General features: G+C 36.6%; 1 protein-coding gene across 5 annotated transcripts in view; it reads right to left on the bottom strand.

Annotated features, from left to right (window-relative positions):
• Positions 1-2,547: 2,547 nt before the first annotated feature.
• The window catches only part of gstcd (glutathione S-transferase, C-terminal domain containing), an 82,736-nt gene continuing 71,527 nt past the window's right edge, over positions 2,548-13,756 (bottom strand). For 4 of the 5 annotated variants that reach the window (XM_039688783.2, XM_039688766.2, XM_039688775.2 and 1 more), the window contains exons 9-12: positions 12,453-12,586; positions 11,553-11,583; positions 7,807-7,876; positions 2,548-4,488 (exon numbers count right to left, since the gene is read on the bottom strand). In XM_039688783.2, coding sequence (XP_039544717.2) covers positions 4,349-4,488; positions 7,807-7,876; positions 11,553-11,583; positions 12,453-12,586 — 375 coding nt within the window. In that variant the 3' untranslated portion in view covers positions 2,548-4,348. Of the gene's footprint in view, positions 4,489-7,806; positions 7,877-11,552; positions 11,638-12,452; positions 12,587-13,756 lie in introns of those variants that run through there. The other variant, XM_089132062.1, reaches the window with a different exon arrangement.

Raw genomic sequence — 13,756 nt, forward strand, 5'->3', positions numbered from 1 at the left:
GCCATCATAAAGCTCAAATCATCTCAAACATGACAATGAGTTCACTAAACTCAAACAGCCTCCACAGTCACCGGATCTAAATGGAGGAACGGGAGATTCACATCATAGATGTGCAGCCGACAAATCCGCAGCAACTGAGATCTTGTCAATATGGACCAAAATCTCAGAGAATTTGATTTTGGTCTGATATATATATATATATATATATATATATATTAGTAGGCGTACCTTATATTACTGAGCTCTAAAACCTTATCACAGCACTGGGCATTTTTAGCATACTCGCTGTAAATCAAGAACATGATTAGGACATTATAAGGGCGTATAAATTCAACTGATGTAAAATTTATATTGCTGAATGTTCACACTGCCAAGATTTTGATTCTTTTATGTGTCATATTTATTTCCACATGAAAGAGGCCCAGATCTGAATAAAAAAATGGCAGATTTTATGTGAATTTGGTCTACATTCAGCTGTGGTGTAAATGTACAGTATAATTAGAATATGCTACAGCTTTCTTTTAAGTTAATATGTTCAAATTTGCCAATTTTATAAGCTCGTTATAGTGTCAAAGAGAAACGTGCTTCATGTGTATTTTCAGTCCAGTTTTGCATGAACTACACAGTGACATTTCAAAGATGGAACGACACGGTCACTCTAAATTTATGGAGATATAGAACGTCCACAGCCTCTATGAATGGTGACACTGGAGAAAAACTCATTTCAGCCTCTTCAGAACTGGAGAGCCTGCCACGCTTTCTGATTAGGTTTTGTCACAGATGAATTTAAGGCGGACTGCGGCTTGATTTGGTCATGAATTTTGCGACCTGCAATAGGTGAAATTGCACATTGCTCTTCTGATATTTCCAAAGAAACTTTCCTGTCTCAAGGTAAGAAGGAAACAGGAGATAATGTGAAGGAAGCAATAGCACAGTCTGTACTTGTCATTTGACAAGCGCTTTGAGCACCCTTGATGCGTCTTTCCTACCTCGGGTCTTTGGCTACATAAGCAGACTTTGATTAGCATTTTTGGAAAGCAAAAACAAAACCATTAAATTCTTGCTAGGGTGTTTGCAATGGTTGCCATGATGGTTTGAGTGGTTGCTAAGAGTAGCAACCACTACTACTGGCCCACCCCCAAGTTTCTATGATATTCTGATGGGCCCCATTTAAACTCCACCCCTTGTATTGATCCTTCCCTAAGCCACGCCCAAAAACCGCCACTGGTCAATTATGTCTTAGCAACCGTAACTAGGCGGGGGGTCTGGCAAGCTCTCGAGCGAGGGAAACAGTATGGATTGTGCAAATCTGACACACAGTATTCTAAAAGTTTGGACGGGGGAGTGGAATTGTTTTCCTTCCCGAAAATCTAAAAGCGAAGGGGAAAAATGATGGCCGTGATCAAGCAGTGTGGGAGACCCATTCACAACTAAATGTCGACATGATTAACAAAAACACCTATTGCTTGGAAATACTGACGGTTCTTTGGTCATAATGCATATATTTTAATGTAAAATAAGACGATTAACCCCTTAACGCCAACTGTTGCGAATTCGCATCAAACCCCTTCCATTCAGACTGCAGGCGAGATAGCATGTGTATTCCCCCAATGCCTGTTTTTTTTATATAATTGTAAAACAAGTCAGGACAAGTCAGAGGCTCACTGACATACTTTATAATATATTTCAGCATTTTGTTAATCGACGGCCTACTACCCCTGACTAAGCAACTTTTAGTAGCTGTTCCTCAATTTGTGTTTCCCATTTAAATGGTCAGCACGAGGCGGCTGCTGCTTGCGCTGGGACTATAGGCTTTAGCTTCAATTTTTAAGAAATTATTCTCTAATCAGTTGCATATTATGTCATGAATATATGATCTAAAATCTTTCAATTCAGTTGAAAAATCGCTCCTCTTCATAACGTAAGGATCACATCCAACATAATGTTTGATTTTTTGTTTATATATTTCTCTTGTAATAGTGTGTAAAGTAGTACAGTATGTATTTTCCTCCATCTCCCTCATTGCGCTCTTCACTCCCTGCCCTCCATCTGAATTTCGCGCGTCATCGTAATCACATGACTGAAACCCAGCTAATAGATATGTCTGACACCAGTGCATACACACTGTAATAGATGTGCCAGCCGCGAAAGCTTGACAGGCGTAGCAACAGTAACTAGGGAGGGCGGGGCTTAGTGAAGGGTCATGTCCACGATGTGAAATTCACAAGCATTTCAGGAAAGTAACAAACCTCTCCTCAACAAGCCATGTGAGCTAGAGTTCAACAGTCGGGTTCCGGAAGTAAAAACACAATTCATTTTACTTCATACGAAGAAATATTTTTTAACAGTAACTTATAAACCTTTAAAGATAGATACTGTGGATTCAGAGGCTGTTAATAGATGGCACTGTATAAGTCATCAGTCCACATTATTTTAACTACTTTTTAAAAGAATCGTGTTTAACAGTTCAAAAACTTTGAAAAAACTTCATTACCCATGATGCAGTACAGAAAATTCCACCAATCGCGGCAAATCACACCAAAGATGTCCTTTTAAGGGTTCCACCCCATACTTTTTCCTGTGTATTTAGCAAAATATTGTGTTGATGAAAAGATTTACAGAGCATTTTCAACATGTTTTCAGTAAAAAAAAAAAATAATAAACACCAAAACACTCGCACCTACACTTCTGCCTTCAGTACTGACTTTATGCAGAATATTTTTTTTTTAGCATTAATGTGTCACTGCCATATTTTGGCATATTGCATCATATATTGTATTCTTCAAACCTGTAGTTCTGTAGAAGGAAAAAACAATGAAACAATCTTTCAATATCTTTGTCAACATTACAGTAATGCAATTATATAGTCTCATTTTAATTTCAACCTATCCTATTATGTATTTGTTTTTCCATGTACATTTAATCAGGGACCAGAGCCAATCCTTGAGGAAAGAAGAAGCATTTCCCATTGAAATGATTCCAGGTCTTTGGAAGGTGCCCCCGTCTCCAGTCTTTCACACTCAGAAAGATTGGCTCCGCTAGCAGAATTCAGATGAGTTTCGCTAGCTTGGCTCCTCAAAGCTTAAGGTTGTGCACTTCCTCTTGGCGGAGGAACATATCTCATCTCTACATCACAAACGTGACAGTCCACTGCTTTTCTGTAGCGAGCGATCCGGAGGCGTGTTTGATGACAGTCGTGCAAACACAGCAAAGTAAAACGGGGAAATAGTTCATATATCAGCAAAAGCTCTAGACCGATTGCAGCGCTTTGACATTTGTGTGAGCCGTGGCCTAATCAAATATTCATAACTGTGGTCAGATTAATCCATGCACGCACCATTTCATAAATATTAACCCCTCCAATTCTCCTGACCCGTGTCACAAGAGAATCGTGATAAATTCCTCCTCGTGTTTACTTTCAATACTTTTAATCAAACACTTTAAGACAAAAGCTCGAGAGTGCGAGGGAGAGGTGCAAATTACAATGAATAATTTTACATTGTTAATAACTGGGAAAGGCTGGACTCTTTTGTTTTGTGCGTATTGTGCATTAATGGTGGAGGAGGGAGTGCGAGGTGGTTTTACACAATTCAATGTGACTGATTTGCAAACGACTTTTAAAGTTATGATAAATTGGGGATGCTGGTTTTTGTTTCTATTTACACAAACATCAGGCATGCAAATCAGGACTCATCTGAAAGACATTACTGAAATTAAAATCTCTAATAGTTTAGATGAAGCCAAGTTTAAAAGCTAAGCTTAAAAATCAATTAAAAATCATACTAATTGCACAACTAGTTCAAACCATTATTCAAGTGTGTGCGCAAATAAGTAGCAGATCAAAGGAAAAATATTAAAGGAATAGTTCATCCAAAAATGAAAATCTTAAAGTCATTCAAAAGAAGAATTATTTTCCTCTGTGTTCCATAAAACGAGATGTCAGACAAAATGTCAAAGCTTCTGTTCTGCATAAGAGAAATGGGGATGGCCTACAAAAAAAGCACCATAAAAACAACCTAATTTAGATTCTGTACCTTATACAAAGCTATCGTGTGTCTCCAGAAGACTAGCACACTAATCCAATGGACTTTGTGGTGCTTTTCTGTCAGTATTCACACAATTTACTCTCATGTTATGTAAAAGATTGATCTTTTTTCGTTTTATAGAAGAATGTAAAACGTAATACGAGGTTGGAATGACTTGAAGGTGATTCAATTATTTTTGAGGGAACTATCCCTCCCCGTTTGCACTTATAAATTGACCAAATTCAAACATCCCATGGAATAAAAAATACATTTTTGTAGTCCCGAAGTTTGTCTTGATGTGGGTATTTCTCAGTGAGTCAGTGTTATGTTGTAGGAAAGCCCACAAGCATATTGTTCTTAGGCGAGCAGCCCTCAGGGACCATAGTCATCACTCTCACAGAATACCCATGAGTCTCGGCGGCCCAACTGCGGTCCAAGTCCACTAGTCCCATACAGCGCTTCCCTGGTGATTGACGGAGAAAACAATGGGAAATGAGACCAAAAATTAAATGAGTTACGTTTATTAAGAGCAGGCCAGAAATCTACACCGAAAAACATTACTCAGATATTACATTGTTGTTAATTAACTTTTTTACCCGGCATTGACAGAATACAGATTTTTTTTTTTAATAAAAGCTGTGGCTTTCTTCTTTCTTTTGGTGTATTGTTTGTTCAGATATTCAGTCAATAAAATATTTTCGGGGCCATAAAAGTTTCATAAAAAGATCAATAATGCGGCCTCTATTCATTTAAGTTTAGAAACTATTAATTTTGAGTACTGTGAACTCATTTCATTTGAGTTCACTAAAAGAATGTTTACTAAAATACGATTAAACCCTCGATTTACTTAACTTTTAATATAAAAAAACATTCTGCTTAATATAATCAGCTATTGAGTTCACATCAATTGTTCTATTAAGTGCAATGAACTAGTGATAATTGAATGAAATTAACTAGTTTTACAGTGTTTAAAAGTTTAAGTTTTTAAAATTGTTATATAAAAATCAAATGAAAATAAAAAGTATTTTTAATGTTGAAATCAGTCATGCTACTTCATATTTTTTGAGGAAACCATAATAAATTTTTTTTCTTAATTATGATGAGTAGAAAATGCAAGAACCGTATCAATCTTTCAAATTTCATGAAGTAATTTTGAAACTTTTTCTAAATTAAAGTCCTTTGAAATGCCATTTCTTTAAAGAAGCTCTGTAATCTGACGGATAAAACAGTGAGACTTTAAACAAACTTTCTCATCTTTTTAAACTGTAATTAACAGCTCATCTAAACTCAAAGATATCTGCCTTTGAAAGCCTTTGTGAAGCGTGTGGTTTGACTGGCACGGCACAGGCTACAGCGCCGGTTAGCATGTGTTTTGTAAAGAGGCAGAGAGGCTGTCATCTCGCCAGCTATAAAAGATGGCCAGTGGAAGGAAAGATGACAGCGGCGTCAGATTTATGCGCGAGTAGGATGAGACAGCGGGGCTACAAGTGTGTAGCGAGAAGTTTGATAGAGAGAAGGGTCACAGTGCGGGGAGATCTTGTCTGTGTCGGAAATCGCCCTCGATCCACTCATTCACAGTTCCCTACATTAGTCCACTAATATAGTTCACTTTAAAGGGTTCATGAACTGGCTTTTCACTTTTTTTTTTATTGTTGTCTGAGGTCAACTTATGACGTTCACTTGGATTTTACATTAAAAAACATCAAAATGAATAAGTACTAGGCTATTTCCTACCCTATGTTATTTAGCTATGAGTGTAATGTACGAATCCGTAAGCGGGGCTAAACCGGCCATGTTGAAGTAGCCGTTGATCTTCTTCTGCGGGGGTGGTGTTTTATCCTCTTTGACGTCATAGTTCCCCACTTTGAAAAACGAGTCGTTTGCTGAGCCTGGTGTCAACAGCTTTTATTGGACTAACAAGGACGTTTTGAAACATAGAGGATATTCTTATAATACGATAATCTCCTATGGTGTGTTCAGACCGAACGCGATTAGAGCGTCAAATACGCGTCTATCGTGTCTAGTTAGATGCTTGAACATTCGCTCGAGTTCAAATTTTTCAACCTGCGTGGAAGACATTCGCGGCAAACGCGTCGCCCAATTCGCGTCATTGGCAACGCCCGGCGCGAATGATGCGTCTGTTCGCGTCTTTGCATTGACTTATAATAAAATTCGCGTTCGGTGTGAACACACCATTAGATGTCAAAAGCTCAAGGAAAATTTGATTTCTCAGTTCATCACCCCTTTAAGGAGTGAATGAAAACGAGTGAGTGGAAAGGCTGCTGCTTTTGCATAGTTTGTGCGATTTCAGACACATTTTTTGTCACATTTTTTTCTCTCCATTTATCCTAGACGGAAACCCTTCTTAAAAGTCAATTGGTAACCCAACAACTGCTTACGGTCCATAGAACCATTAACAAGTTTCTTAAATGCTCAATGAAAGTACAACCCAATTAACCATGCTGCAATTAACTAATTAATTAATACTAAGCAGTTGCCAAGGAGTTCTTACTAGTCACCAGTGTTGGTCAAGTTACTTGGAAATAGTAATTAGTTACTGATTACTTCTCCAAGAAAGTAATCCAGTTACTTTAATGATTACTTATTTTCAAAAGTAATTAGTTACTTTACTAGTTACGTTTCAAAAACATGATGCACGACCTGAACACGCTAAAGCAATAGAAATTTCAGCCTAATTCTATTCTTTCTGCTTATTCCATCATCTAAAATGTAATTAGAATAGAATTTAAAATTTTGCTTTTTGTTTTTAAAGCCATGAACAATTTAGCTCCAAGCTATCTGTCTGATCTTTTGAAACTAAATGACTGTACTAGATCACTGAGGTCATCTCAACAAAGATTGTTGATGGTTCCAAGATCAAGGCTGAAGACGAGAGGGGACCGTGCTTTTTCTGTTGTTGGTCCAAAACTATGGAATAGTCTTCCTGTATCTTTAAGATTAATATCCACTGAGTCTGTTTTTAAATCTAAGTTAAAAACCTACCTGTTTTCACTGGCCTACAAGTGTCCTTGATTGAATGTTGAATGGTCAAATTGGTGGTTTCGATGTAAACACCCCCCCCTCCTTTTCACATTAGTTTTGCGGTCAGTCTTGCTTTTTTTTACGATATTTTATTTCTTTTGTACAGCACAATGTTCAACTACTGTTGTTTTTATTGTGCTTTATAAATAAAAGTTGATTGATTGATTGATAATCAAATTAAACATTCTCTTTTTAAACTTGTTTTATTAGTTTCAATATTTTAACTTTATGCAAATTGCATCATGCAAAAAATAAATTAAATGCAACACTTTCAGACTAGAAGAAAACTGAAAACTTAAACCTATTTTCTGCACATTACACCATATTTTAATGAAATAAAAGAAAGTTGCTCATACATCATTGTTATTCACGCACGACTCATGTCACGAGACAGTCTCACTAAACAAAATCGCGGTTATCTAACGCAGTAATGCAGCCTGTTTACAGGGAAGTAATGGTAATCTAATTACCGTTTTTCAATTGTAATCCCTTACTTTACTCGTTACTTGAAAAAAGTAATCAGATTACAGTAACGCGTTACTTCTAACGCGTTACTGCCCATCAGTGCTAGTCACTCACATCCAGAATTTTGATTTCGCCATAAAGTCTGCTCAACACTGCAGCTTATTCAGAGCTTAAAATTGTAGCCATTTGGACGAACTCTATTAGGAATTTCCAGAACCTAAAGCAACAGTGTCACAATAACTCCAGCCACCTGTTAAAACCCCAAACATCTTACCGATTAATCGCCGTTCCAGAGGTAAACTGACAGCTGTCTGGTCTGCAAACCTGCACAGGATCATATGCTCCTGTGGAAACCATAGAACATATGTTAATGTACCAAAAACACATACTGACACATCAATAAACACACTTGCACATAAACACACAAAAACATCTGAAAAACTGCTCAGCTGCAGAGAAATATCAATGCATGAGATCGTTAGGGTTGTGGTGAGAGACCATTTATCAAGCATTGTAACCAGCCATTAGAGGAGAAACAGAGGAAAGCAGCATCCAGTTCATTTCATGTAAATCAATGCACTCTAATTGCAGTTTCTTTCGCCTTTTTTTGTAGGGTCTGTTGCAAGGAAGTGCCACAAAATGACTTCCTCTGCTGTTCCTGGCCAATGATGGCTTCAAGCAACCATTATTCTGCATTAACTGAGTGAAACAAGTGCAGATGGAAAGGAACATAACAGCCCTGGCAGATTAATACCTCCTATCAAGTTGAATCCTTTGGGCTAATAGCTGTGATCGATGCTAAAACTTGGTAAAGAGTTAATTTAACAAAGTAAAGCATTTCTTCAGTATTTTTTAGTATTCGTAGTCGTACCAATACGAACTTTTGCATCGATCATGCTTGCTTGGAAAGAAGCAAAGGGAATCCATCTGTTTTACATTTTGTAAAACTCAAATCAATTCCAAAGGATTAAAATAAAATCAATTTTTTTCTGCAGGGAATTTCAATGGATTCATTTTAAACCACAATGCATTGAATAATCCAGTCAAATTAAAGCAGTTGACGCCTTGCAAATTAAAAAAGGGGGGAATTATATGCATCTAAACTGTGTCTAGATCAAACTTTAAGTGATATTTACCTGCCCCAAAGTTGCTATAGGGCGTTTTTACTGTACACTGTAAAAAATTATAAAGATTTTTATGTTAATGGTTAACGGAAAGTTTCTGTTCTATATAAAGTGAATAACTGTATTAGATCTAACCCTAAACTAAATTACAGTAAAATACCGGTAAATACGTTTTTCGAAGTGAAAAAGAACTAGTCATTTTTTTAATTTACAGTGAAAAACTGTAAGAATTCCCAGTGTGACGCTTCACATTTTACTTTTTTTTTTTACTGTAAATTTAAGTTAAATCCGTAAAGTCTAAAATGTTGCTACCGTATTTTTTACGTTCAATTTCTGGCAACCACAGCTGCCGTATTGTCTTACCGTAAATTTATTTTACAGTGTACAAACAGTTTAATTCATAATTCAGTTTGTTCAAACACTAATAGCAACAGTGATGCTCGTCTTAGCAAACATTAGAGGTTAAATTTCGAATTGCTCAAGATCTCTTCCAAAGGAACTGGCAGTGGGCTTGAGCACAGCGTGAAAGAGGCAGATGCAGGAGTCGAGCAAACACTGATGACAGTGAGATACAGAACGACTGATTAGCCTCATCCATTTCTCACACTTCTGCCTCCACTGCAGCACAGTGCCTGGAGCAGGAAAAAACCATAAAAAAATACAATGTGCAACTACAAGGGGCACTCTATTCTCAGGAATACATTATTTCATCTGAGAATCATGAGAAGAGAAGGAAAAACATCGGCTTAAGGACAGATGTTTTGTGCTACTCAGAACCTGCGGTAACATTTTTATAGAGCTGGAGCTGAGAGAAAAAAGAAATCCTCTAGTGAAGATGAGTCATGACGAGAAATACACTAGTACAGAAAGTTCGGCTGAAACTAATTATTTTCATGGTGACAACTGATTAATTAACAGAATATTACAACCCAGTTTACACACAAAAATACCTCCTGTACTTAAGCCGGGTGCACCGTGAACCATTTATAATAGTCGTTTATGATTGATGCTTGTCAGACTATATGAAGATGCTCCCTGCTGTAAACCATGTCACACTGTGGGCTCTCAGTTCTCATTAATGTCAGACTGAATGGCAGTAAAGAAGCGTTCAAATTTACAAGCGTTTAATTTTGATCATGGCTTCTCTTGAAAAAAAAAAACTGAAAATATGAAGACAAGTGGTGATTTGCTGCGGTTTCATTAGTTGCATCATCATGTTCGACGCTCCTTGGTTTTTGATTTACCGGTCAAAGTCAGACTACAGGACGCAGCGCATCAAAACTTCTCACACTGCCAGAATTTCATCAGAGGTCAAATTTAATTGCAACGGTCGTTAATAGGCAAGTGCACTGATTCATAAGTCACATTCCTTAAAAAAATTCATCCATGACAATGCTTTCACTGTTTGGCATTGATTATTTAGTTTTTTTTCACTAAAATCTATTTCAGACTGAAGATTCTTTAATCATCATTTTTTATAACTACACACACACAAAAAAAAAATTATTTAGTAGATTCAACAGCAGTGCAGGAAACATTTAATATTGTATTCTAGTAACTTTACAAATGTTCAAGAACTTTTAAAATAATAGCATCATGAAACTTGCAATGACTTTTTTTATTTTTTTTAATAAACTGGTTCTAAATTCCTAACCTAATTCATATTAAGTAAAAATGTCAACAAAAAAAAAGCAAAAAAAAAAAAAAAACTTTAAAAAGTATTAATGTTGACAACAAACTGGCTAAAGATTATAGAAGAAAAAGTAGAAAAAATATAAAAAATAAATGAAAGCTAACTAGAAAAAAAGTAAAAATACAAAAACTAAATATTAAATAAAAAGAATCAAATAGCAAAAAAAAAAAAAAAACACTATATACAAATACCACACACACACACACACACACACACACACACACATATATATATATACCAACCCGGTCTCATCCCAAGACGTCATATAACGTTTTGGGACGTCTTTTGACCATACGTCAATATTCGCCTTTTTAGGGCCCCCTTAAACGTCGGTAGATGAGGTTATGGGATCCTAACTCTACCCCAGACCTAAACTTAACCCTAAACCTAACCCGTCACCTAACTGACGTTAAAGGTAAAGTGTCAGTTGTATGACGGCCCGGGATCGCCATCTACCGACGTTTAAGGAGGCCCTAAAAAGGCGAATATTGACATATGGTCAAAAAACGTCCCAAGACGTCAGTTATATGACTTTTTGGGATGAGACTGTGTTATATATACACACACATATATATGCACACATACAGTATATGTATATATATATATATATATACACACACACACACACACACACACATATATATATATATATTCATTTATACACATATATATATATATACACACACACACACACATATATATATATATATATATATATATATATATATACATATATATACATGTATATATATATATATATATATATATATTTATACACAGATATATACTGTATATATATATACACACACACACACACACACACATATATATATATATATATATATTTATACACACATATATATACATATATATACACATATATATATATATATATATATACACACACACACACACACACATATATATATATATATATATATATATATATATATATATGTATATATATATTTATACACAGATTTATATATATATATATATACACACACACACATATATATATATATATATATATATATTTCACACATACACCGTGCATCCAAACTAATGACCTAAACAGGACTAAATCGAACACTGTGTTTCACATACATGAGGCGTACTCCTGTGGAGATTGTGCATTAAGAAATAGGAAGTGTGGAGTCACACACATGTAGATGATAATGAAAAGAGTGTTGCAACACTTACCTTATAGCTCAAAGTCTGCGCAAACCTCGTGCTGTGGAGAGAGAGAGACGAAGGGGGGCAGACTTAATGAACTCGCACACACACACTGAGGAGCGAATGAAGAATGACATGACACGTTAAACGAAAACACGCTTAAGGAGAAGACAGTCCATCCAGATCATAGGAGATGCTGGAAACATTCTATATGGACAATGTAGTGCCGTGCGTACTGTAAATACAACGAGATGTCTCGCGTAACACTCGCATGATAAAGACAAGCCCTGCAACTCTTATGTGTGTGGTAGGTAATGTTTGGTACATTAACTGTCTGTCATCAGGTCGCCCTTCCTCTCCTAACTGTAGAATGCAACAAATAGACAAATCCCTGGATGGGCCGCTGCCATAGCAACACCATGAACACAACCACGGAAAAATCATTTCCTGCGCTCGCTGCTCTCGCCACCCTGCGGCAAAATTCCTGCCAGAGATTAAATGACAGTTTACGCCGGATTTGGAGAGTGATTGCTTGAGATCAGGGGGAAAAACCGATGACTGTTTGAAAGCAGTCGTCACCGTTAAGAAGTTTTAAAACACACTCTCTAATTTTTAGCATTTTCTCGCCAACATTTAACATGGCACTGATGAGGCTCAGCTGTGATTGTTGATACAGGAGAACGTTCATGTGAAGAGAACGACAGAAATAGACGCAATAAGGTATGTTTATTATGCTGATCTATTGTGGTTGGCTATTTTCGAACGGCCTCGTGTTCTTGTCGGGATCTTTTGAAGGTATGCAGAGCTTAGCTTTTAATATTCTGTGGATTATAACATCTACACTGTCGTTGTGTACTGTGGAATTAGGGGAACAAATGAGAAGAGAGACAGATAGGAAGCAAGAAGGAAGAAGGAAACAGTATTGACCTCTTGGGGAAGTTGAACTTGAGTGTGTTTTGAATGAACCCGTAGCAGCATGGACTAATGACGAATCCCGCCCGCACCTGGAGGCAGCGATCCAACACCATGTCTGTTGCCACTCCGCACGCATGCAGGGCCACCTGAAATACACACCACACACCAATCATGCTGGTTACAGACATGGGTTCTTAAACAAAAGTTGGTAACCAAACTACCTGGGCTCTAGAGAAAGATATGTGTGGGGAAACTGTCTATTGTAATAAGTGACAAAGAAGGTCGGTCATTTTCCATTCAAATGTTTGTAAGGTCGCATTCCCTGGATACATAACCAGCCAGTGTTCAAAACTATCTGCTTGCCTTAGCTTTTTTTTAAATTTTTAACTCCAGTGGTACTGGTGGATTTCCGTGGAAGATTTGAGCATGTCTTTGCGTCGTTACGTCACATCTGTACACATAAAGATGGAGTCTCAGCTTGTGTAGGCTATATTGCGTGTGAGGATGTTGGAGGTGGAGATTTATAGCCTATTCTCACAGCACTTGATATAATTCAACTTAGCAATTTGATGGCGGATCCAGAAAGGTTCAAACGACGATCACCAGTGACAAAAGATTCACCCGTTGTAAAATGCAAAAGACTTTGTTCGGACTTCGGAGTGGCTACAGAAAAAAGAGACTTCAACCGGCCCCATGCGAAAACAAGGATAATATCGGAAGAACATTAGATGCGACTAGAGCCAGACCGATATATCGGTCGATATTAGACATTTTCCAAACTATCGGTATCGGCAGTTATAATGGCCGATAATGAATATGAATATGAATATTTCAAAAATAAGATAAAAACGGACGAAACACGCTTCAATCATCTCTCCTTGGCCTGTTAAATTGAAAATGTATGTTTTACAATTTGCAGTATGACGTTATTGCTAAATTATGGCTCATCATAGACTAGCTAACCTGACATTGTAATTATAAGGTAGCTTATAAGGCAATGTAGGGACTAATTATTATTTTATTTATCAGAACTTTAATATATTTTGATGTTCCTCTGTTCTGTTGTGACAATAAAAGAAACAAGTTTCTTTTTAAAATGCTTTATCATATTATTTCAGATAAAACTCATAAAATAACTACAAGTAACTATGTTAGGGAAATCTGTTAATTTTTTGTTGCACGTTTCTTAAAAAAAATAAATAAATAAAAAATATCGTCCGATATATCGGAATATCGGATTTTAAAACCAAAAAATATTTGTATTGGTATCGGGATTCAAAATCGGTCGGGCTCAGATGCGACTTACAGCAGCACAC

This window comes from Pimephales promelas, chromosome 6 (genome assembly GCF_988280905.1).
Source record: "Pimephales promelas chromosome 6, fPimPro1.hap1.1, whole genome shotgun sequence".
NCBI classification, from domain to species: Eukaryota; Metazoa; Chordata; class Actinopteri; order Cypriniformes; family Leuciscidae; genus Pimephales; species Pimephales promelas.